The sequence below is a fragment of the Plectropomus leopardus genome, chromosome 14 (assembly GCF_008729295.1).
Source record: "Plectropomus leopardus isolate mb chromosome 14, YSFRI_Pleo_2.0, whole genome shotgun sequence".
Lineage (NCBI taxonomy): Eukaryota > Metazoa > Chordata > Actinopteri > Perciformes > Serranidae > Plectropomus > Plectropomus leopardus.
This window is the reverse complement of record NC_056476.1, coordinates 27,667,612-27,693,684: the sequence shown is the minus strand read 5'-3', so window position 1 is coordinate 27,693,684 and position 26,073 is coordinate 27,667,612. Positions and strand designations below refer to the sequence as shown.

General features: G+C 39.3%; 1 protein-coding gene across 1 annotated transcript in view; it reads right to left on the bottom strand.

The window, feature by feature from the left end:
* kiaa1109 (KIAA1109 ortholog) overlaps nt 1-26,073 on the bottom strand; it is a 148,834-nt gene that overhangs the window by 55,191 nt on the left and 67,570 nt on the right. Inside the window, exons 53-73 of the mRNA XM_042500822.1 lie at nt 24,000-24,206; nt 22,690-22,925; nt 22,085-22,329; nt 21,010-21,115; nt 20,415-20,512; nt 19,260-19,448; nt 18,215-18,383; nt 17,376-17,587; nt 15,652-15,735; nt 13,936-14,134; nt 12,982-13,041; nt 12,602-12,828; nt 9,718-9,894; nt 9,065-9,195; nt 7,650-7,773; nt 7,371-7,483; nt 6,203-6,293; nt 5,758-5,817; nt 2,496-2,764; nt 2,104-2,319; nt 394-574 (exon numbers count right to left, since the gene is read on the bottom strand). Coding sequence (XP_042356756.1) covers nt 394-574; nt 2,104-2,319; nt 2,496-2,764; nt 5,758-5,817; nt 6,203-6,293; nt 7,371-7,483; nt 7,650-7,773; nt 9,065-9,195; nt 9,718-9,894; nt 12,602-12,828; nt 12,982-13,041; nt 13,936-14,134; nt 15,652-15,735; nt 17,376-17,587; nt 18,215-18,383; nt 19,260-19,448; nt 20,415-20,512; nt 21,010-21,115; nt 22,085-22,329; nt 22,690-22,925; nt 24,000-24,206 — 3,394 coding nt within the window. The remainder of the gene's footprint in view (nt 1-393; nt 575-2,103; nt 2,320-2,495; nt 2,765-5,757; nt 5,818-6,202; nt 6,294-7,370; nt 7,484-7,649; nt 7,774-9,064; nt 9,196-9,717; nt 9,895-12,601; nt 12,829-12,981; nt 13,042-13,935; nt 14,135-15,651; nt 15,736-17,375; nt 17,588-18,214; nt 18,384-19,259; nt 19,449-20,414; nt 20,513-21,009; nt 21,116-22,084; nt 22,330-22,689; nt 22,926-23,999; nt 24,207-26,073) is intronic.

Here is a 26,073-nt window from a genome sequence, read left to right as displayed (position 1 = left end):
TCAAAGTTTAAGAAAATAGTCACGCATCTAGGGAAAATTTCAAGAAAACTATCACTATTACAATTACATATTTTAAATTAGGTTAGGAAAAATAAATGATCATTAGTGTTATCATTATTTTATTATTATCAATCAGTAATGTCATTTTCTGTTGTCATTTTTTTAACTTCTATCTTTCTTCCTTTTGTGCTAATTTAAGGTAATTCTCATGTAGGATTTTATTTTTTTTTTGTTTCACAAATCTTTGGGGTAATTTCTTGTGAAAATACTCACTGCCTTTTTTCCCCACATTTTTTTGTGAGAAATCAAGCCAATTTGCTCAAGTTTTAAAGAGTTAAAGGACAAAAACTTGAGAAACTTGTGGACTATTTGGATGCTGAGGAAAAGGCTGACCTTGACGTCGACTCCTGGAATGTAAAAGACTGTGGTCTCCATGTCGTTGGATTTGGTCTGCAGGGACGAGGGGTTTTTCTTGCCAGCTAGGAGGTGGGTGGTGGAGGTGTAGGTAGGCTGCAGCTTCTTCTTCTTGGGGGGAGACTCCTGGTCCAGACTCTTGAGGCTGCGCTCACAGCTCCTGGAAAACCCACAGGGACACAGAGAGGCATATGAGGAAGGTGTGCTTATGTCTTATTCTGTTTATTAATCTGAATGCATTGATTTCTTTTAAGCACTGAGCTTCAGCAGCACCACGGTCCATTATCCAGCTCCCTGACTGCCTCCCATCGATTACAGTGTAAGTGAATCGTCTTAGTTTCCCTGAGAGCTAGAGCCATATGAGCGACATTTATGAATGTTAAACAAAAACTTTGATTAGTTATTGTTATTGATCACAAATTGATCTGAGTCAAGCTTGACCTGTCTCTCAGCGGAGCCCCTCCCCCCCTTAGAACAATATCAGGTAATAACATGAAAGGTTTCTTGTTAAAATTATGTTTTTTGTGTTATGACAAGATAGTTTCACGTTTTTCCTTCAAGCGAGTCACCTTAAACAAGAAACTTTCCTTGTGATTACATGATACTATTTATCTTTCTATACCGTGACAGTGTTAAAACATGGTCATTTATTATCAAAATGATTAATCTAGTAGGGATTCTGCTCTTGACAGAAAAAAATACAGCCTCCTGGCTAAAGCCACAGCCCCCCAGTACAAACCAGTGAAGAGACAGGATGAAGAATGTTTTCAATATGGAAAAAATCACAGCAAGGTTACAGCTGAAAATGGACAGGTTTAATAAACAATGGTCCCTGTTAATACGGGCGATGCCAGAAATGTAGTCGCCTTTTTTCCCCTTGATTTTTGTTTGCTTTAATTGTCTGTTTCTCTTTCTGTTTTGAGTTTGTTTTTAATTTTGCCTTATATCTTATTATTATTAAAATATTTTATTATATTTATTATTGTTTTGTCATACTTTTTTATTTCTTGTGCTCTTTTTTTCCACTGTAAATGGCAAAGTGGGAGATAAATTCCAAACAAAATGAGCAGATTCTGGGAAGTAATAATAGCATTGAATATGTACTTAGTAGTGTTGAAGATGGACACAAGAAGGTCAAAAATCTAAGTATGTGAATTTATTATGAACATCTCGTTCGTGTTGTGTGTTGTCTTGCTATTGTGGGTTTCACGTAATGTGATCACTCATCACATGATATATGCTTCCGTATAACATCAAGACTAATAACACTTTTATAATGTAAATAAATAAAAAGTTTTTAAAAAGTTAAATAAATAGTAATGAAAAGTTGTAACAAGATGTTTCATGATATAATGAGATCACTAATGATCATGTATGAAATCAAGTCTAATTCTAAAATTGTGCCAATGTGAATGTAAGACTAAACTGGCATTAAAAAAGCAAACACATCAAAGAGCCCCCCATGAGCCCCTCAAAGCCTTTTAAAAAATATTGCTTCCAGCGCTCTGTGGAGTAACGCTAAGGCAAAGTGTAAAATTTTATCTGGCAAGTCATTCCAGAGATTTCATGATGGAGCGTTTGATTTGACTCTTTACTAGACTTTATTTCTAACATAAAAAACAGTAACAGTGAGTGAGACTTGAAATAAAATCTGTCCTCTGTGCAGCAGAGACGTGTCTTTCGCGGTACCTCCTGAGGGAAATGTCCTCATGCTCGGGCTGCTGAGTGGTGGGGTGAAGGACACACTTCCCGCTGTCAATCTCCACACGGATATCCAGCTCAAAGTCGATGTTCCTCTCAGTTGTCGGGCCGCTGAAGCTGCGGTTGGCGGGCGTGCTAGGCCAGCGCTCGCTGAACAGCTGACTCACTGCAGAAAACCCCGAGGACTTCCTATGCGACGCTTGGCTGAGAAGAAAGAGAATGTTTAGTGAACGCTTTATTTATAGTACCAAAAAAAAAATAAATCATGAAAGAAAAGCTTTCACGCAATTGTAATGTGAGATTAATGCTGCTTCCTTTCATCTTACATTCATCACAGGAATGCTAGAGTAGGCAAAAACAAAACTCAAAGACAAACTCACAATGGCCTCCGATAGCTCGGCGGTCGCTCCCGCTCAAACTCGTCCTCCTTTTCAGAGTCTTCGGAGGAGGAGGAGGACAGGTCGTCTCGCCTCATGTCGTCGTGCTGGAAGGGAAGTGCGGGTGAGAAGACAGCAGGGGTGCCGGGGGCACTGAAAACTGAATGCTGGCCCTCCAGAACGGATGGCGAATGGAGATGAAGGTGATGATGAGGATGGGATGGCTCGTCAATGGTGACAGACAACAGGTCCACCTCTGTCTCCTCAGGAAACTTCAGAGACGGAAAGAGAGTCAAACTCACACAAAGAGACAGTCCACATGAAGCTCTTCCTACTTAAAACATCATGTCTTTAAGTAGGAAGTAACCAATGAAATCAGAACTTCAGAGGAGATAGTGTTCTGTTATCTGTACCAGAAGAAATTCTCTTTTTTATTCAAGACACGAAAGCTTGACTTTAACCCTCAGGGACAGTTTGCTGCATTTTACACGCTTTTCATTCTTCATTTTTTTTTATCATTTTGGCAGTGTTCATGCATATGGCGTACATTTTGGCAAGATTTCTTATTTTTGTTTAGTCTTAGAATTTCCAGCTCAGCTACTGAAGCCCATTCAAACTGCAGTTTTTGATCCCACAGCCATCAATGCCTAAAAACATTGCATTGTATTATTTCTGGGTGTCATTCTGGGCTTTTGCCTTTGAATTGATCATTTTTACTATTTTCTACCTGATGAAAACATTTTTTTAACCATAATTTGCATATGGAGAAAATACATGCTATTTCCACAAAGTGCATTGTCACTATCAAATCTACTTAGCATGTTTAAAATAAATCTTTTTTGTGTTCTTTTTTACCATGTAAAAAATAGTGGCATCATGACAAAAAAAAAAAAATGAATATTAGGACTGATGTTGGTTTAAAAATAAATTTGATAAAAGAAGGAAGTAAAATTATTATATAATATTTTTTTATAGCATGATATTGAAAGCTCTGAGCGATACAAGCGTGTGTAATATTAAAGTGGGCCCAAAGGGTTAAATGCTTGAGAAATATCTCACGTGACAGTTTTGTTTTATGACCTGTCCAATAACAGAGCACTAGCAGCCTGCAGATGTTCTCAGAGCAGCTGAGAGGTCATGCACTTTCTGTGAGGAGGAGGACGAGGAAGAAGATGAGAATGACGTGACGTCCCGACAGGAGAGAAGGTGAAACACACTCTGAAGAGGGTGACCATGGAAAGATGCCCAAGAAAGCTTTCAAGTGTAAAAGTCTGCGATCCTTAACGACAGCTGGAAAAATAAAAAGCCCACCAACGGTCACAGCAGGTCCCAGAGACAGGTACTGACGGATGCTCACTGCCGCTCACTAAGGAATAAGTCCCTGCCATACGAAGATCAGGATCTTTTTGATGCACAGTCATGGTACTGATGGGAAACGCAGTCTTCATTCCAGGAAACAGGGGTCACCAAAATCAACACAAAATCAAAGTTCCCTGTAGTTTCTCTTTTGGTCATAAATTTTTTAGGAATCATTTGAGTCTCCTGCAGTCTCATTTGGTTGCCTGGCAACCTCATGATGATGACAGGTCAAGAAGTCACTGCGTCATGTCAGCAAGTGACCTTTAAGAGGCCAGGCTTGCAGTTTGGCCAGTGATGCTAAGCTAACCGGCTGCTGGCTTTATCTCCATATTGAACACGGATATTGAACACAGATATTAAGAATTTCGGAAATCTTCTCCTCCAGCTCTCCACTCAAGAACTAAGAAGTGTGTTCCCCAAAATGTTGGACTGCTGACTGGTTTGACATGTCTAGATGCTGTACGGAGCATTTTAACCCTTTGAAACCTGAGCAAATTGTTTGATTTCTTAAAAAAACATGGAAGGCAATGGAAGAGGGAAAAAATTAGCACAAAAAAAGTAAGTAAGTATAACAAAATTACCTGAAAATTAATCAATGAATAAATAAATAAGTGAAAAAATAATGAAAATATCTGAAAAAATGCTTGAAATGTATTTTGAACCATTATTTTAAATAAATTATTATGATAATAATAATAACAGTTTTCCCTCACTTTTTTTTCTTTTCTAAACATTTTTTTCATAGCTTTTTGGAAAATAATTTTCTAAATCTACTAATTTCCTGCGATTTCGTGGATCATTTTTTACCAAGTTACTCATTTCCTTTTTTCCCATATTTTTAAAGGAAACTGCAACAATTTTCTTGTTTTGAAGGTTATATACTTATGAAAGGAATCTGTAAGAAGCATAAGAAAAATGATGTTGCTCCAGGTTTCAAAGGATTAACATTACAGCATAAGAAAAGTGATGTTGCTCCAGGTTTCAAAGGATTAACATTATCACAGTAAATTATTAACAATTTGTGCCAACCTGTGGGATTTACAAAGTACCTGTTACTTGTTTTACAAAAGAAATTTGCTTTAAAGCGTGAGTCTGGAATGTGATGGCGTTTCAGCCTTCAGACTTTATGGAAGATAAGAAGTAAAATGTCTATAATAAACTCTTGCAGTAATTATAACACATAATTGCAGTCTTATATTACAATGACTTTTTAAACTGGACTGATGTCGACCTATAACGTGTATTTTATCTTTTATTGTGTGGTGTGAGAGAGAGGAACCACTGTTGTGGCAGACAGCAGCTGACAGACTGTGATTCAGAAGCTCACCATGCATCACTGTTAGAAATCAGTCAGTGTATTAAGGCTGAAGACAAGCTGATTCGGTTATTTATGCAGTTTCAAGACAGGATGAGAAAGTGCGACTCACTTATTCATTAAGCAGCGTTCCCACTATAAACTTGTATTCACAAGGGAGTCTTATTATATAAGAAAATTAACTCCTGAGACAGTGCTTGCATTATGGTGATATAACTAAACTCAGGAACAAATGACTGCCTCACATATCTCTGTGGTGGATGGAATGCTGCTGGTTACCATCTACTGAGTGCTTATAAAGACTGTAAAACTTTAATTTGGTGCCATGTGTCACATTAATCATGGTGTAAGTAGAGGTGCAAAGAGCAAGATTACAGTAAGTTACCATGCAAATTAACATATTATTTTTTCAATATACCGGTGTTATCTTTGAAGCAGACGCTGGTATTTCATCATCCTGTTTTGATTTTGCATATTTCAGTTCTATCAGCACTTTCCAAGGTAATCACAGAGGAGAAGAGGGAACAGAAGTATCTGTCGGTGTTGGTTAGGCATTTTAATTTGTTAAATTTCATCTTTGGAGCCGTATACCTTAAATACCTCTCCTGGACTGACAGGTGCATGTGCAGCGTCCAAGGACGGATTATTTATCTTCAATTGAACAAAAGAGTCATTAAAAGATGAGCTTATCCAAAAAAAGAAAAAAAAATCCTCAGAGCACAATGGTTTCTTCTTTATAGACACCTTTAAAATAAACTGCAAAAGCCATGACCACAGGACATATGAGTCATGGCATCATGTCAGTGTCATGTATGAAGAACAATCACAGTGACGAACACACAGACGTGAAGGATGAGATGATGAACTTCAAACTGACGAAACTAAAAATATATGTTGGTTATTGATTTGGTTACAAATGTTTAAAGAGTATATATGCTACAGTGCATCAAATCTATGCTAAATATGTCCATATGTTGCAGCTTTCTGTGTTTGTCAGCATGTGAAGTACATGGGATGTTTTTAGAAATGAGTTTACCGTGTCCTGGATGTTAAAAGTGACCCGAGGCCCAGGAGAGGACGCATCCACACGCATGTCTGGCAGATCATCCACATCCCCGATTCTGGAACTATGGACACAGTAAACTCCATTAGATGCATGAATACGTTAAATATTAGGGATGCACGATAATACTGGCACATAATCTGTATCAGCCAATATTGGATTTAAAATTAAATATCCGTATCGGCCAATATGCTGACTTCTACTGATATGACAAACTGATTTTTATTTCATTTTTTTTTCTTTTTTTGACAAAGTGAACATGTACAAGACATCAACTCCAAGATGAAATGTTATTCTGAATTTGCACAATGAATATTACATACTCTGAAAAGCATTGTAATATGTTTACAATATCCATCTGCTGGTGAGCCATCATGACCCAACCCCAGTCTCCATCTGTAATTTTCCTCCACTGATTTATGACCTAAGTACTTATGATGATAGTAGTAATAATTAAATGTATGTATTTCTTTATTAATTTATGTATTTATTTATTTATTTCACTCTATTTATTTGTCTGTTTCTAAATAATTACAGAGGATTTACGAATGAAACCATGTTAATGTGGTATGTGTGTAATTGTGTGAAGATAAAAAAACTTCACAATCTCATTACCCCCTACAAACACTCATCAACCCAATCTCTCCCTCTCTGTCTTTCACACACACGCACGCACACGCGCTCGCACACACACAGTTTCCATGTCTTTAGTTTACAGTCACTGAAAATCAAAGCAGAAATTGTTCCTCATCAGATCGATCTCCTGTTATGTGAACTCATTTTGGCCTCAGATTGAGTGTGTTTTCCTTTGCTGAGGTTCTTTCAACGTGTCAACTGTTTTAACATCATTACCACATTAATTACTACATTAATTCTGAGATATCTGCATAATGACTATAAACAAATAAGATAAGCTCTCCTTTACACGACATACTAATGTGAGTCAGTGCATCCTCTTTGTAAAAAGGATTCATGGGAAATGTGTTTTTTAAAAAACACGTAGCGTGTGAGACGGAGGTTACTTGGTCTCGTTTGTTTACAGTAAATTCTGGATCAAACACCATTAACAGTGTTATTTCCATAATAATATGACACCAGGGAAAGTGGCTGCCCCTGCCTTTTTTTTGTTTGTTTTTTTTACCTCTGTCTGTCCATCCTTTTCAGTGGTGGCCGGCCTGCTGCCGCTGAGATGCTTTTGGAGCGGTTGTAGCTTGGTTTGTAGCCAAGACCCCACTTATCCTTCAGAGAGGCCGCCTGGTGAGGGACAATCACAAAGTGACAAATGTTTTTTTTTTTTGAAAGTCTAAATGAGACACATTTAGGTGTTAAAAGCTTTAATAAGTCACATTTTAACCCACGGTGTCATCTCTCTTTGGTGAATACAATGCTAATTTGGGAGGGTAAATGGATGAGTACTCACCCTCATGCTGGAGCGACGCAGCTTCTTTCGGACGTCTCTCCTGATGTCATTGACGGCCACAGACTCCAGCTGCTGATAGCGCTGGATCTCCTGGTTGATGGTGCCTTCACTGGCCCCCAGTTTCCTGTGGTGAAGAAAAGAGGATGTAGAGACTTTTAATGAGAGTGAATAAAAAAATGAAGATGGCCACCTTGATGCTACTTATTGGTTTGTGGACTCCTGGTTTAAAAAATTACATCTGGCATTTTCACCATTACCATCTTGAATTTTTGGAACCAGAGGTGATGAGAAGTGACTGTACTTGGATGCTGGATTGAAGCTAACACATGGATGTGTAATAAAATCTAGATACTGGACCCCAAAATAGCATCTATTTGGCCCAATAAATGTGCTCACCTGCTGCATACACAAGAATTCTAGTTTTTGGGTTTACTTTTACGTTATGAGGCCCACTGAATGTGCCCAGTAGTGCTTCTCTCATTACAGATTGTTGAATTGAGTTTTGTGGCTTGAGGAAAATTTTACGAAAAAAAAAACTCTCAATGGATCAAAAATGTATAATAGTCATAACTGACCTTGTTTTCAGTTTGAAGTGTCCTATCATATCAGGAAAAATCTTTTTTTTTAGGCGGCAGAGATTTCTTTTTCACAATACAAGTGTCCGCTGGAAAAATTTGGAAGCAAGGCTGAGCGGTGTTCCTGTTGGCCTGAGCTAACCCTAGCATTAACAGAGCATTTACAGTCTAACTGTGATAATGCTAATGCTAATTTTTTCAAGCTAAAAACTGGCTTAAAATCATCAGAGCAAAATGTTCCTTCCAGAAAAAATACTGTATATCAGACTGTTTCAAGGGTCCCTTTGTATAATCAAAAGCTAAGACTGTATAGGCAACCAGAAATTACAATTAACTTTCATGAACTGAAAACACACTGATATAGTGACAGCTACAACTAAACTTGATGAATCTGTGTTACTTAACCGTACCAACATTTGGCAATATAATGTGATAGCGACACCAGCTGTCTTTGAAAGCAGCTTCACCCTTAGTAATTTCAAGCCATTATGAAATTCAGACAGGTGAGTTGTATAAAAATTCACACCCTGTACAGTTGTCATGACTGAAATTACCAAAAGTGTTTCTGTACTAGACTGTAAACATGTTTATTTCTGTTGTAAAGGGTAAGCATTTTAACATGAGGCTCTGTGGAGACTGACTTGCTTTTTGAGCCAGCCTCAAGTGGTCATTCAAGAAACTGCAGTTTTTTAGCACTTCTGCTTTGTTTTTAGGTTCCCTTTTAGTTTTAACAGAACGGCAATGAAATTCAAGATATTCCTTCACCATATGAATGATTCAGCATGATTATTATCGCATCATAGAGAATCATAACTAACAAGTAAGTAAGCAAAATCTTACTTGAGGTCGTCGATGACCTTGGCCTGCTCGTTCAGCTCTCTGATGTCCACCACCCTCTTTGTGAACTTCCTCCCACGAGCGTCAATCACTTGGTTCCCCATCGCCATCTGCCTTCTGGGGTCAATGGTCTCCTGTTTGGTTGAAGCAAAAACACACTTAAGACATTTATCTGGTAATGGAAACAAACCAGCTACTGTAAATAAGAACGCCTCCTTCCCAAATCTGTCCGATTAAAGCTTGAGTTATTTGATAGGAATGAATCAATCACGACAGGTTATATGCAGTCCAATCCACACACCAAGTTTCATAAAACAGTGAATTATAACAAAACAGGAAACACCGACAGCACCATCACCACAATCACCGCTCCACTCAAAGTGCAGGAAGGAAAAACAAAGCTATTTTGCCAAAAGGAATTACACTCATTTATTTCTTTTCACCCATCATTGAAGCTTAATGAGGAGAGCAGTGAAAGCAAATGCTAAGCGACACTTTTCTCCGTTATCCTGCTATTTAGTTCAAGCATGAAATAGCATTGCTCAGCATTGTGGAATCCACAACCTTCATCTGATAACTGCGGGTGGCTGTAACACCACCCTGCAGGTGATTTGGTCAGCCCAGAGAAGAGTTGAACACTGTGGGTGGCTACATACACAGGCCCAGGAGAGAGGTCTTTGGGCCCTGGCACTGCCCGCTCCGAGGCGAGGCGATGCACAGTATGAGTCGTCTGCTGGGACAGACACACTCTGAGGCCTGGGGCTGAGGCCCAGGATGTGGTTTACCAGACGCTTCCTTAATGTCAGCCGAGGGCTGAACTGGCTCCCCGGACTCTGTGAACAACGGCAGGGACAGGTGGATGGAGAGGTGGAAGAATGGACGACTCAGGTCAGACTTTACCTTCTCAAGCTTTGAGGTAAGCCAGGAAGGATTTCTTCAAATGTATTCAAGAAAGAGTTGAGGAAGAGTTTATTTTTTTGGGAAATGCGCTTATTCACTCTTTTGCTGAGTTAGATGACAAGATTTCATATCTGTCTGTTGAATATGATGATACAATGGACAGCTAGTTAGCTTAGTGTAAAGTCTGTCCAAAGTTGGGATGTCAATTTTGGTTAATTTTGCTTTTGATAGCCCCACACCCATTAACCGGTAACTACACCGGTAATTTTTATGGAAAAAAACCCTGAAAATATAGAAGGCCTTCTGTTTAGTCAGGCACTCTATTACCTCAGTGAGCTATAAAGAGCTGCCAACTCCCTTTAGCATTGTTAACTATGTTAGCACCACTAGCCCTGCTGACATTGTTTATGGTGGTAACAGAGCTAACTGTTGGCAGAGTTCCATTTACCGTCAAATTGCGCAAACTGAAATTGCAAATAGAAAACACCCCTACAGGAAACATGTTAATTCCGAAAAAAACTCCCGTTTATTGTAAAAAATTTTTACACTCATATGAGGTGGTATTTCAGGCGATTTCAAAAATCACTGTCTGGGGTAAAAGGTTTTATCAACATTTCAAAAATATGGTTTAAGTTTTACACACACCTAACCTATAGACCATAGTGTAACTGGTCAAAAATATTCTTTCCAACATCCCTACTGCAAAGGTGACAAAATATATATATTTTTTAATCCATATAATAGTCATCGACAGACATGGGTTTTCAATTGCTGATATTTAGGGAGCAAGGAAGCTGAATTATGATGCTGGTATTATGCTGTTGTTTTTCTAATAAAAAGAAGTAATGTAATAGTAGTAAAAGTAATATCGATCTTACCATCTAACTTTTAGCAAGAAAGCAAACAAGCATAATTCCCAAAATGCTGAATAATTCATTTAACCTGTGGCAACCACTTAAAACAAACTTAACAGCTGAAGTTCATTATTTATGTTCTGTTCTTTTGTAACTTCAAAATCTAAAGAAAGTGACATTTTCTTTGCTAACTTCCTAATTAGAGTCACAACCCAGAACTTCTGATCTATAGCTGACAGCATATTTTTCTTAAAGGCTGAGGGTTTCCAATGTTTTAGTGTCTAAGTGACTTATAGGAAAAAGTGCTTTTTGAACTTGGTCCAGCATTGAGTGAGACATCTGCAGCCAGCAGTGAAACAGGCATTACTTTCCCATGACTCTGAGGCAAATTACAAAGACCAAACTTCTCTTGAACGACCATCCAAATTCTTATCAGTCTTTTTTCATTACTGTAAAATACCTTTTTAAAATATATCATATATTATGTTATATTAGGTAGTGTTTGTGGTGTGCTTTTGGGGTTGTTTCTAGTGTCTCATGCTTTTTTGGATTTGGATTTTTGTGCTCATTCGTGCTCTCTTTGTGTTTCCTCTGGTGTCTTCCTTCGCCGAACTCCGGCACCTAGCCGCCCAGCCACTCGCCTTCGGACTCAGCCACGCGCCGCCCACTCCACCACGGACAACCCCCGCTCTATGCACCAACAGAATCACGCTTCTCCTCGCCTCCCTCATCACCTCGGACAATCCCCGCTCTCTGCTCACGATTCTCCTTGCCTCACCTCCGCCATCAGTCCTGGCTCCCATCCCCCAAACTCCACTCCCTTCCTCATCCCATTCTCATCATCATTAAAACACTGCTGATTGTTCATTCCCCATCTGTGTTTGCTGTAGGGTCCTTCCCTTCCCCTTCGTTACCAAGCAGCTTAATATATATATTATTATTAAAAAAAACAAGGTATTCAGAAAATTACTAGAACTGAATACTTAAATATAACTTAAGGACTATTACTTATTTGTGAAGGGGGATATAAAATGGGGGAGGTATGTCTTTTATTATTATTTAGTATTTTTTAAGCACTGGGTAGAGACATTTCATTGTTTTGGCTAAGGGGAGGGGCATACAACTTTATAGGCTGTGTGTTGTATTTATTTTACTGCGTATTTTTAAAGAAAACATGTTTTCTTGAAAAAATGTGGCCTTTTTTTCTTTACCAATTTTTGGTGATTTTTTAAAGAAAATATTTTGCAATTATTTTTTCTTCAAAAAATCATGAAAAATGACACCATTCATCCCAACCAGACACTGTAAGAGGAGAAATTGTCAAAAATTGTCATTGGATTATCAAATTTGCAACGGTCCTTGAACACCTTATGTAAAAATTACATGACTTTACCAGAACTTTCAGGATATGTTTAGTTTTCCAAAATGTTTCAAGATTGCTATGTGGATATTCCATAACTTTTCCAGGTTTTTCATGACCATACAAACCCTGTCCATGGCAGCATGTTTTGCAGCTGCCAGCCACACCCCTCGCTGAATATTCAAACAATTTGAAAGTATGTTGTTCCTGTAAGTCACTTAGACACAAACCACGAGAAAATAGGGTCAAGGTTGAAAAATACCAAAGTTAACCTTTAAAGTAACAACTTGTCTTCACAACTAATTTGCAAGAGATATTTAGATGACAAAAAAATGGACTAAATCTAGCTGTGGTCAAAATAGTGCATCATTTCTACAATATCCCAAAAATAAGAATATGATGTTCATGAACCCATCACTGACTGACCATGTGGATGGTCGGCGACATGGAGTCGGCTTCGTCCTCGTCTGAAAGGTCCGCCATGTTGACAGAGTTCAGGTCAGCGATGTCATCTACGTCCTCCTCTCCAGTCAGCGATGTCAGCGTGTTACCCAGCGCGTTGAGGCGCTTGCCAATGTTGGGATCCATGTGAACATCGATACCGCACATTTTCCAAAGCACGTTCAGGGTCCAGGTACCGGCGCTACTGCTTTCTGCTTTGTTTGTGAGGAAGCCAGAAAGGAGAGGTGGGAGAGAGGAAAAATGAATGCAAAAATAAAAATTTCAGAGGGTTGTCTCATGCTTTTTGTGCAGCTCTAGGGTGCAATCAATATTTTATGGACCAGATCTTAGTTAAAAGAACTTGCCTGCAGAGGGTTGCCCTGTAGTCCGGGAACATACTTCATATGTACCATCAGGGACTACACCTGTAAACACACACACACGCACGCACGTGCACACACACACACACACAGTCCATATTTCAGAGGTGCTATGTCTGTAGAAAGTCACAAATGAATTCTGTTTCTACCAACTGAGTCAGATCATTAACGCCATATAGTGCAGTTAAAAATGCATGTATGTACGTATAAAAACTGTATTTTATTTTTGTCTAGCATCTCTGAAAAAAGCATCTCTCTATTTATTTTAAATCTGTATTTTAAAATGGTGCTTGCAACACCTAAACAGTTCTATTATTCATTTTCTAATGCTTTTGATTCTTTACTTAATTGACGCTTTTGAACAAATTGACTTAATGTCTTTCAAAAACATGGGAATAATAGGCAGTGATCCTATAACAAGAAATATAACAAGAAATGGCCAAAAATTTTGCAAGAAATTAGTTAACAGTTTGAAGAAAATAACTGACAATAAGCAAAAAAAAAAAAAAAAAAAGTAAAAAACAAAACAAAACAACAAAGAGAAAATAACCTAATATAAGAATTTGAAATATAGTTTTCTGGACATTTTTTCTTTATTTTGGATAATATCATATATAATAATCTGCCCACAGCTATTTTTCAAGTTATTTTCTTGTCTCCGTTTACTGATTTATTGGGTTTTTTTTGTTTGTTTTTTTTTTGCAATTTTCTAGAAATTTCTTGCAAAGTTGCTCATTGCCTATTTTCCAACTTTTAAAAATATATCAGAGTAATTTCTCAGGTTCCTTAGGTATAAATGCTTGTAAAAGGCATCTGAAAGCAGCACTACAAAATTGATGTCGATCCAGGTTCTAAAGGGTTAATTAAAGGTGATAAAACTGAATAAAAATGACACATATTTGAGACTAAATTCTAACTTGAATAAAATGCGGGACTCACAAGCGTTCATGACCATATCCCCTCGGATTTCAGGCTTCCAGTCATCCCAGGAGGTCTCGAAGCCCTCGGCGAAGCGGATGCAGAAATTCTTGAAGTGGCCTTTGCTTACCAGGGACTCGGAGGAGCAGGCGGTGATCAGGGTGCTCTCGATGGTCAGGACCATAGCTGAGCCGGTATCAAAATCTATGCTGTGGTTGGCCTGGCAGAGGAGCAGGGAGAGGGTTTACATGGGCCTCATGTGAGGGTGAAGTACATGGAAAAAGAACCCACTGCCATGTGTTTGGAAAAGTCAGAGTTAGCTGGTAACACTTCATTCTACTGTCCTGTATACTCTTAGTCAGTTAAGGGGAGAGTTCTGATTTTTTTGAAGTGAGGTTGCATGGGGTACTCATTCATAGACAGTATATTACATACGATATTGTTAGTCAATCTATTGCTGTGGATGGGGGCCAGCAGAAAAAAGTCCCACCTGCCTTTATCAGTTAGCCTGTTTGTGTTATTGTGTGAAATTTGGTGTTTAAGGGTTAGCTTGTGTTCACCAAAGTCACACAATAACACAAACTAACCAGCTGATCAAGGTAGTTGTAGACCAGCAGCCCCCTTGTTCATTTAGCTTAAATTACTGTTTTTGTCAACAGAGTCTGGTAGCTTTGACGAGATGGACAACTGATGCTGTTAACGGACTCCCCGTCAGAACAGACTGTCTGACGGAAAGGTGAAGTGGAGAAAATACTCTCAGAGATTTTTAATCTCAAGAGGTTTTTCTGTTGAAATAATGATTGAATAAATGAATAAAAATTGCTTAGCTTCTGTGTTCGACTCCTACATGCTTCTCCAGACTGGGAACATGTTGACTGATATCTACGGTATGTAATACACTGACTATGGATAAGTACCCTAACCAAAAACAGCATCACTTCAAAAAACCTGTATTGCCTTAAAATAAAATCATGATAAATTATTTTCATTTAAAATACTTAGCACTTGACTTTTGATCAAGACATTATTGTTTTGCAAAACTCCTTCGTAAATTCAGCTGCAAGCTACAGAATATTAATAAGCAATGCTGCTGTAAACAAACCAATGAGTGAAATGTTACCAAGCTTTTCACTTTGTTAGATTGTGTTTAATTGCAGGATTGGGGAAAAAAATGCCCATATTACCTGAATTTCTGGATTAACTCTGCATTAGCGCTAAAATACGGGTCTGATCATGATCCCAGTCATAAGTGGAGGCAGGTAAAAGCATGTTTACTGCCTACCAGCCTATTATCTATTATTATGACTTGGATCAGGATCCAACCAGTTTTGGAATAATTGCTGCAGAAATACAGGTAATTTCCAAATGCTTTCTCTTACATAGACAGAGCCTGCCATGTGCACCACTGCACTGTCATTGTGTTTGAAATTTTATACAATTTCATGGCAGCCCTTTCATTTTAGCAACAGGTACGAAATGCTCTTAACACCAACTGGCATAACCTCTTTTTAGTATGAAGTCATTCCACAACCCAAACACCTCAGACACCAGCTCAAGCTTCATTAGTTGTTATGCCAGCTCTGTGAGGGGAATTTGTTACAAAGTGCTGTGACCTGCCATTTTTTTATTTGAAACAAACAAGCACTTGTGATGCAGTGTGCTTGAAAGAGAATTGATCACAGTAAATCACTGTCCCACAACAAGCCATCACAAGAGATGTAATAAATTGTCGGTTACTTTTCGTGCATTTTTATGCCGGCCTACTGATGTGCTGGCCCCAGCTTCAGAGTGGATGCCCTCCGTTACTGGTACTTGTCCTCTCTATGGAAATAAGTGTGACATGACAGCTGGTGTATCTGATTACCAGGGACAAACTGTAGTATAGCAGAGTATTGCAGTATAACAAGACAATTCATTGATATCCAGTGTTTCCCCCTATAAGTTTCTATCAGTGTGTAGCAGGGAAGCAGCCACATATCAGCCTAGCATCAGTATTGATCAGTATTTGTTGTTTTGGCAAATACAACTGATACTGGATTTTGGGGGCTGATGCCGATACCAATATTGGGGAATAATAAAATTCTGATATTGATATACTGGCCAATATTATGTATATATGCAATTATGCGATGCAATTCTCTCAGATATGGTTATCAATTACTTGCAGCAAAGATATGTAATGGACAAAGAATATTTTACAGTTTAACAATAACCTCCTAAACACAAAAGTCAGCCTTCAGTCTTCATTATTCTATGATTTATCCTTTCATTAGTGCAACATTGCCTGTGCCAGTACTCGCCAAACTAAACTGCAACCGATTCTCCGGTTGCAAAAGCAAGCACTGTGAATCGTTTACCTAATTTCCACCTCAAATAGCGGGTGCACGCAAGTTTTTTTAAACACGGGTGAACCTGCTAAATGGTTGCCACTGAATTTAACGCTGGAGAGCGAGTCTGCCTTTCTGTCCGCTGGCATGTGTGTGTTTGCATGTGTTGTCTTGTTGGTGTGTCCCTGTGATGTCATGGACAGGCAGGAGAACAGGTAAACCGCAGACAGCAGCACGATCAGAGGTCTCGGAACACTTTTCAGTGGTTGCTTCTCGTTATTTATCTCTTTACTCATTAAGTCCCCCTTTCAAACTCAGTGTAGATGTATTTGAATTGGTGTGAAATTTCCATTGCATTAAAAAACCAGATGTTAGTGGGTATTAGAGGCTTTTTTGTGCAATGGGAATGAGGCTATTGCCTTCTCAGGTGCAAGAAGTCATACATTATTATCACTATTGTCACGAGTCATATCAGTAACTGCTTGCTTTGCATTAAGTGTACATTATAGTGGTTGTTTAGGGGAATGAAGGTTTGTGTGTTTGTGTGTGGTCAGATTCGGTAGGGGAAACACTGGTATCAAAACCGAATAGCATGTTCTTTTATGAAAAGAAAAAAACCTGTTTTTTAAAGCTAATAAAAGAAGCAAAATAAGTGTCATAAACAGTGCTACAGGTAATGTTACTAAGTGCTGATCGACATGAAAAATAAACAAAATTTTCTTCTTAATAAGGGGATGACATTGATAGCTATTTAACAAAAGAAGCCAAAAAATTAATGCGTGGGTTTTACTTTTCTTGAAATTAGAATTAAAATCTTAATAAAGGTGCTTTTACTACAGTCAACAGTGAATCTTATGTGCATGTCATACACTACATACAACACATCTGGCCTCAATGTATAACAGTCAATCACATCTAAAATGTAACCATGGAATTTTGATGCCAATCAAAGATGCAAAACTTGTGAGTCTTTATAGCTGTCTGATTACATTATTTGCATGACACATGAAGATCCATATGTAAATGTGAACTAACTGAATGACCTTGAAGCCAACAGATTGCAAACCTGCAATTGTTTATATAATCAGCAACTACGATACACTTGGACTCTACATCCGGGCTTAAGCAGATTACCTGGGATGTGTTGGTGATGGGGAGGCAGATGCCCAGGTCGTTGACGGTCAGCTGCAGGAAGAGGGTGCTGAAGGCCTGGGCGGAGGTCTGCTGGATGCCCGGCAGCTTATCCACCACCTCTTTGGTGGCCACGTGGATGTCCTTGTTGAGGGCCAAGCGCTGCTCGTTCCAGTTGTCGTACGCCGCTTTGTAATTCAGCCAGAAGAGCACAGCTGCAGGAGGGCATACAGGTGGAAACTTAGAATCACACCCTGAATGTCACGTTAGAGAGATGTCAGTGTATTATTGTCGTTGTTGTGTGTGTAAATCACATGCAATTCACTGAGCCAGCCTTCTTTTAAAATCACTGTTGAGTGGAAATGGTTACATTTTTCTTTCTACACAACTACAATAGCTAAACAGAATAGATTTTGTTGAGGTACACGGGGCTAGTGTTGAAACTATTGGTAGATTCATTGATTAGTCGATCCACAGAAAATAATTTGGCAATTATTTCTATCATCTAATAATTGTTTAAATGTATTTTTTCAGGCAAAAAGCCAAATATTTACTGATTCCTTGATTGAATTTTATGCTCCTCTTTGCCATACATGATTTAAAAAAAAAATAGCTTTGACTTTTTGGACTGTTTGATAAAACATACCATCTGAAGGCGTCACCTTGGGCTCTGGGAAATTACACAGGGTAAGTTTCACTATTTTGGTACTTTTTATTATCAAAACGATCGATAGTTTATTGAGAATAAAAGGTCAGATTCATCTATGATGAAAATAATCGTTAGTTGCAGCCCCACACAAAACAAACTTTGGCATCTGATGTAAAGAGAAAGTAAACTGAACCTCTGTCGAATGCCACCGGCTGGGCGAAAACGATGGGCCTGTTGAGCGTGATGAGGACGGCCTCCTTGTCGGAGGAGCCGCTGATCTCCTCCTGCAGAGCATTCCGCAGACCGATCCGAGTTCGGAAGTACGCCACCTGGTGGAAGTCTGAGCCAGCTTCTTCATACACCTGCAAAGGGAAAGGAGAGCATCAGATACACATCTGATAGAATTATATGCAAGAGGAACAACTCTGGATTTTGTACTTCACTGTGAATGGTACTTTAAAGTCAATTTTGAACTAAAGGGTTCAGTAGGTAACTTAAAAAAATACTTTTTGTCACATTTGCTGAAACTGTCACTACATGCTGATAGTAGTACATGAGACGTATAATCTGCAAAAAAAACCTAGTTCCTCTGGCTCCTCCCAGAGCTCCTGCTGGCATTTGCAGGAATCTGCCATGCCTGAATAAAAACAACCAAGACATTTATTCAAGACTTTCTTGAGACGTTGCATTTACGAGAATGGGATTGATGGACAAACAGATGGAAGAAGGAACTACGGTACCTGAAAGGATTCAAAACCAATGCCGGCTTGGTTTAAGTTTCTATTTTGAGGTTGCATTTTGTTGTCAGTCCTGTTTTGCTGTCTTTGTTGTTGCCATGTACTGCCTATTTGGCAAAGGAGGGATGTGCAATTTTTTCACTGCTGGTGGTTGTTTCTTTGACAGTCTGTTTACAAAGTTCCTCCTGAATCAGCACGCACATGATATTTGACTTGACTGAGTGAAAACTTGTGCAAGGACGGGGAAAGTGAAAAAACTGACACAGCATTAGAGACTCCTCTTGGCACTGATTGGTTGTTTTCGGTTAGGCCGGGTGGGTTTCTGTCAATGTCAATTTCTGTCAAATCTGACTTGGTTTCTTCACAGATTATCTGTATCAGGCACTACTGTTAAGATGTAGTGACAGTTTAACCATGTATGACAAACAGTTTTAGAAGAGTTTTCCTCTGAATCTTTAAACCTGAGAGTTTCCATGTCACCAGTGGGAGGCTGATCTGTACCTGGTGCTTGACGATCTGTCCGAGAGCCAGGTGGAGATCCACTTGACATTTGCCAAACAGTTTCAGGTAGCTGCTGCTGCCACCGGGCTGAGCCTTGCACTGGATCCTGTTGGACAGCTCCAGCTCGATGAGGCCCGTCTCAAAGCGCACAGCTCGCATGGAGGGAGTGGTGGCGGTCATCTGGATTCCCTGCGAACAAGAGAACACTGTTCAGAAAAACCTAAAAGCTTTACTGACACGCAACTGACTGACTGGTTCTTCTCAACTGGATGTCAAATAGGCCCCCATCGTTTATTCAGTGGGTCCAGGACATGATCCTGATGCTAAAATAAAAAAAGATTCAATATGCTGTGCATGTACCTTTTCAGAAATTCAATGAAACATGGTCTCCCTTTGTCAGATCTGTGGTGGGTCTATCTGTAACATTACGAAAAGCTGCCTGAATCTGATGGGGTCGTGCCTGTGATGTCTGGTTAGTATGGTAGAAGCTTGTATATTGAGCTGATGTCAGTATTACTGTTATTAACATATGTTTTTATTTATGTTTACCATGTGATTATGTAGATGTGTGTGTGTGTGTATGTACAGACATATCAACTGCATTCATGTATTGGCCTAGAACAGACTGCCCATACATTTAAAGACAAGCAACCTCTGTAGATAGTTTTAAGAAACAACTCAAGACCCATTTTTATGCTCTTGCTTTTAATGAATTTCACCGTTTATTAATTTTTGGATCGCATATTATGGTTGAGCTTGTTTTATGCTTTTTATGCGCATATACGGTTTTTGACTTTTAATGTGTAAAATGTATTATGATTTTATTTTATTTAGTTTCATTTAATTTATTTCACATAAAAATAAATAAATAACTACATATATAATACATAAACAGTATATATATATATATATACACACATATATTACCATATCTGAACACCTTTAACACATAAATTTAAGACATTTTAATACCAGTCAAAGCCTTATTTTTAAATTAATGAATTCAATGCCTTTCAAGACTTTGTAAGGATCCGCGGGAACACTGTTTTACTTAGCACACAAAGTTTGGACCAGAATCAGCTGCTTGCATCAGCCTCTGGGACTGATGTGGTACTTTGAATTTCTGTGCTGAAAGAGAGACTGAACACGAGGTACCTTGAACATGAGGCTCAGAGAGTAAAGCAGGATTTTGGGCTTGTCTGCATCTGTTGAGGTGTCGTGCTCGTTCCACAATGGGATGGGTTGTTCTCCTCCTGTGTGCATTCAGAGTTTACAAGTCAGCCTTGCAGTTCCACACAGACTGTAGTGAAGTGCTATATAAGAAGTGACAGTGGGATTATGCTGTTTGTGTACCTGTGAATGCTAATATCTGCCTCTGGTGTCCCAGTGCAGCTACATACAAAGACTTCTCCCTGATTGCAAGTGTTAGCTTAAACCATTCTCATTATTATTTAAATCTCTCCTGGGCAATTACATCGATCAAGCCTAGTGAGTTCAACAAATTACTATCAATACTGTTGTGGAAAATGACTGGATTTGTGTCCGGGCCTCTGGCATTGTTCTGTGAGGAAAACAATATTTTTCATTGACTTAAGTAGCAGCTGTAGGCTATAGAATCCAGCTGGGAACAGTCAGATGTTAAGATTAGATTAACTTTATTGATCTGAGAGGAGAGCTGGGCTGTTACAGCAGCAAAGAAAAGGATATCGTTTTGTTATAGAAAAGTGTGTGCCGGTGTTTGGTACAGTACCTGAGACTTTCTGGATGACCTCATTGACCTCCTTCATGAAAACCTTCTGCAGGAAGACCAGGTGGTTGAGCAGGTCTGTGGTCAGGTTGTGCTCAAATGAACCAATCTGCACATCACAGGAGACAAGTGAGGGGAAGTTACATCGCTCTCAGCCTGGAGCCATTTTTGACCTTTTTTGGTCCTCCTGGATTTATTGTAGGGGTTGACAGTTTATTAGCCTGGCTGATTACCGATATTTGGCATTTTGACAATTATCTGTTTCGGCATTTTACTCTACTGATCGCCAATAAAATTAATTAATGAAAAAGTGTTTGTAACCAACAGCAGGGACAGCAATCTGCAATACATGCAAAGAAAGTGTCAGCATAGGAGGAACTTTTACTTTGTAAAACCTCAGGGAGATATCTTTATTTATTCATTTTTAATCTAAATTTTTACTGAACTTGGGAGTTGCAGGGAACTTGTTGTATATGATGTTGAAAGTCTCAGTTTTGATTAAAGATTTGCTAAAGGCATTTAAAGAAAGTTTTGTGTTGGAATTTGTTATATTCCAAATTCTAAATTTCAACAAAAATATTTAATTTTTTGTTTGGAAATGCAAATAGGTTCCAAATATCGGTTTTCAGTCTCATTAAGTACTAACAATCCGAATTGGCCCCGAAAAACCAACATCGGTTGACCTCTAATTCATTGCGTAATAAAGCTTGTATAACACCTGGATTGCCATTTTCGTGTACTGCATTCAGACGCTGTCAACTAGTATTTAAACCTCTGAAATATGAGAAAATTGATTTGATTTCTTACAAAAACACAGTAAAAAACGTAATGAACAACTTGGCAAGAAATGTTTTGTAAACTGCAAAAAAATTGTAAAAGGAAACAGTGCGGCATCGCTTGCTCCCAGTAGAGAAAAAAAGTAAGGAGCTATGATTTATTGTTCAAACTTTATGAAATTATTTTTAAACTATGCACATCTTTTGTCACATGTCACGGCCTTAGCCATGGGGATATCAACGTGTGCTGCTCTAGAAAATGAGCTTTTTTTCACTGTCCTGCCCCATTAGAAGCGTCTCACCTCAGCGACACAGCGCAGGTAGTTGCCCTGGAGGTAGTTCCCTTGCTTCGCAGGGAAGTCGTCAGGAGCCCAGCCCTGGTCCGAGTGGCTCTCATGGTCCTCCATGATGTACTCTCCTGACATGGTGACCGGGGGCAGGGTGAGACTGGCAGATGGTGGCATGGTGGACATGTCCACTGGGGACACTTTGGACTGGAAGCAAAGCTTGTGATTTGGCAACTCAAAGGTGAAGCTGGTTTGTGCCCCTAAACACAGGAGGAGTGTGAGGAGGACAAAAAGCACAATTATCATTATTTATTCTTTTGCATGGACTGGACATGCCTCAACACTGATATCAACACCAGCACAGTAATGTTTTTACCTCAGTTTTAAAGCAACATTTTGCAACTTTATCTTCAACTAATAGGTTCAACTTCATTAAATGGTAAAGTGACTTGTAACCGGGAGATCACTAACTTAAATCGGCACGGTATAAACAGGCTGCAACCTTCAGGTGCATTTTGTATTTACGACTGTGGTGTAAATAACTGTAGGGATGCCAAATCACAAAAAAAACTCTGTTCTCTGATCACTGAATTCTGTGTCAGATCTTGTCTAACACACACCTGTCATGCCATGGCTCTTCACACGACCCATTTTGTACTCTGCTTTGAGTGAGGGCAGCAGGGCGGCCCCGATGGTGATGCCATCCATCATGGCGCTGAACTTGAGGACGATGGGCTTCTTCTCGAGGCCTTCAGGGAGCTGGGGGAACTCGTTGGCTTCGACGGGGGTCTGATTGATGCTGGATGCTTTGTCAGAGGGCTGCGGGGTCGGGGTGTCCTCTCTGTTAGGAGGTTGACTGTAGAAAGAACAAAAAAACTTTTACCAACTCAGTCAGCTATTATTCGCATAGGTGCTGACTTGTGAAGGTGGTTTTGGATTTGGGATGCGTTGCATCATATCTACCATCATATCACTCTCAGAACTTACAGGTTAAACTGGGAGAAAAGAAGTTCACCCTGAGACATTGCTACTTTTGCTCAGATTCAATTACGTGTGTTATAATGTAAAGCTTTGCAGATACTGCCTCATATTCCTGTGAACATCAAATTATGGAGACACCGTTTAGTATCCTAAGCACACCTACAATTCTTTAACATAATGCAGAATATCACCATGGAAACAGACCACACACAGCAGAGAGCAGTTAAGTGGAGACGGTGTGGATATGCTGCAGTAACCTGTCACTTATTGAGATGAAAGACTTCTTATGAGGAGTTATTAAATGTAAATTACAATCTGATGACATTACAGTTGCATAACAGGTTAATTTAGGATTTTAAACATAGTTTAAAGTGAACATTATTGTAGAGTTAGTTTTTCATTACTTTTAAATGTTGTTTATTAAAGTTCCTCTCTGGGAATTGATTAAACCTCTAAAAACTCATTTCTGTTCTTGAAAATTACTTATCAAGAAGTTTTTCTGCCATGAAAATAATCACATCCTGCCTTAAAAAGGCTTTAATGAAACTCTACACCTGTGCCTCATTAAGTATGCATGGATCTATTAATACACAAACGAGCCCACACCCTCAGTCACCTTTAGCTGCATTTACACACTTATAACGTCTGATTGCGGAAAGGGGGGAAACAGAGGTAGTCACAGCACTGAAACAGGGTTTGTGTAAAAGGTAAAGCTGGAAAGACCTGACCATGAGTGTGGTCGTAATGTTTTGACTGCGGGAGATTTAAAATGCAGCTGCTAGCAATTAGCAGCTAATACAAAGAAGAAGAACGGCAACCACAAATGTCTGCAAACTGAGAAAACCACGAGATTCTGCAGCTCCTAACCATCCAGGCAGCCAGTCCAGTTAAAAACTTGATTTGCACAGCAGCTGTTCTTTGAAAGACAGATAAAAAAAAGTGGACATACACAATGGAGGGCTGGCGGATGAGGTCAGAGATCTGTTTGGAGAGCTGGTGGGAGCTGCGGACCATCATGCTGTGCAGCGTAGCTGGGTGCTGGGGGATGTTGATCATGATGGCCCCCACTTTGAAGACTGCTGCGTTGTTGGTCTTCAGTCCTCGCTGGGCGCTGTACAGGGCCTGGGACTTAGCAATGTTGCATTTGACCACCGTTCTGAAACACAGAGTAAACTGGAATAAGCAACAGGAACTAAATTTAACTTTTTTCCAGGTGATGTGGACACATAAATGGATGTGCAACTGAAGTGGAATTACTGAAAGGACACCATACAGTGAAACACCATGCAGAGTCGGGACAGCATTCAGTTTTCTGGGCACAGGTAGAAATGGGCAATCATAACAGTGACACGTGTTCCACTATGAATGAAAAGGGTAATGAATTATACACTGTGGCTGTTGAATAAAAGGTCTTACACAGACATCTTTTTATGATCCTGCATCATATAGCAGAAGGAATATGCTTTATGAATGCGTTGCTCTGTAACTGTAATACAATGCTGCAATATCACTGAGATATTTCAGTATTTTGGTAGACTGTAAACATTTAGGGGAGAGTCAAAAATGAAGAAATTCATAAATTACATGAAAACAAAAGCACTTTCTGCTTTCATAAACCAATCAAAGTGTCTTATACACACAGTTCACATCTGAGCAAGGGGACTCCTGAGAAAATGCTCACTGAAAATACAAATGGATGGCAGGCGACTCATGACAGATGATGAAGGATGTGCAATCAGGGCAGCTGTGATCTGGATTTATGAATGCATGTGGGCCCTAATCGGCAGCAATAACCTACAGAAACTCTTGTTTAGCTGTGCTGGTGGGAGATGTTGGGAAATCCTCCAGTCTATGCAAGTAGTTGGAAGAGAAAGCCAAGGAATGTAAAAAAAAGAAGAAGAAGAGCAGAAGAGAGTGAGAAACAGTTCTGAGACACCATAAGGTGAAAACACAGTTTTCCAAAAGCAGAAACACTGCGGGGCCACTTCAGGTGAAAATGTGCTCAGCTCTGAGAGTCCTGCTCCTGTTGCTTTGTTTTATACACACAAGTTCATGATGAAACATCTCTGGATTAATAAAGCAGCTAAAAAAAACTATACTCTTAGAAATAAGGGTTCCAAAAGGGTTCTTCTCGAGTGCTGATGTTCGACCCAGAACTATTTGCTTCTGAGTAACCCTTTTTTGAATAAAGGGTTCTTCAAGGGTTATGTGTAAGACCGAGGGCTTCATTAAGAGCCCCTTTTGGACTCAGTGGGTGGGTTCTAGATTTAACCCATAGTACATTAAAGGGTTCACGGTCAAACCCCCCGACTGGTTTCTAGATACAACTCTTAGAATATAAAAGGGTCTTGGTAGAGAAACCTACGTGGGTTCTATACAAAACCACTGGCACATAATTGGGTTCTGGGTAGAGCCCCCAGGACGGGTTCTGGATGAAACACTTGGAATATAAAAGGTTTCTTGGTAGAAACCTCTGAATGGGTTCTAGATGAGACCCCTGTAATATAAAATGGCTCTCGGTGGAACCACCTGAGTGAGTTGCTAGAACCCCTTGAAGTTGGAAAGGTCTTGGACAGAACCACCAGAGAGGGTTTTGGGTGAAACCATGACACCATTGATGGGTTCTCTGTAGAAGCTCTTATAAGAATTTAACTGTCAAACTTTTTAGAGATGGATCATGATGTTACCCTTTATATGTTTGTTTCTAAGTAGAACCCTCTGTCAGGAGTCCAGGTGAAACCTTTATAAAAGATTCTACCAGGAACTAAAATTGGTTTTCCAATAGGGACAAGTAGAAGAACCCTCTGTAGTTCTACTTAGCACATTTATTTCTAAACGTGTAGAATAAACCAACCTTATAAAGGACAACCAGAGTAAAATGTTTTATCAAAATCTGCATCTGGAAGGAAACATCTCAAAACAACTGCTAAAATGGCAGACATCACGATTTAATTACGACCCAGGACATTTGCATTGGCGCCTGTAGTTGATTATCACTTAATTAATGTATCTGTCTGCACACT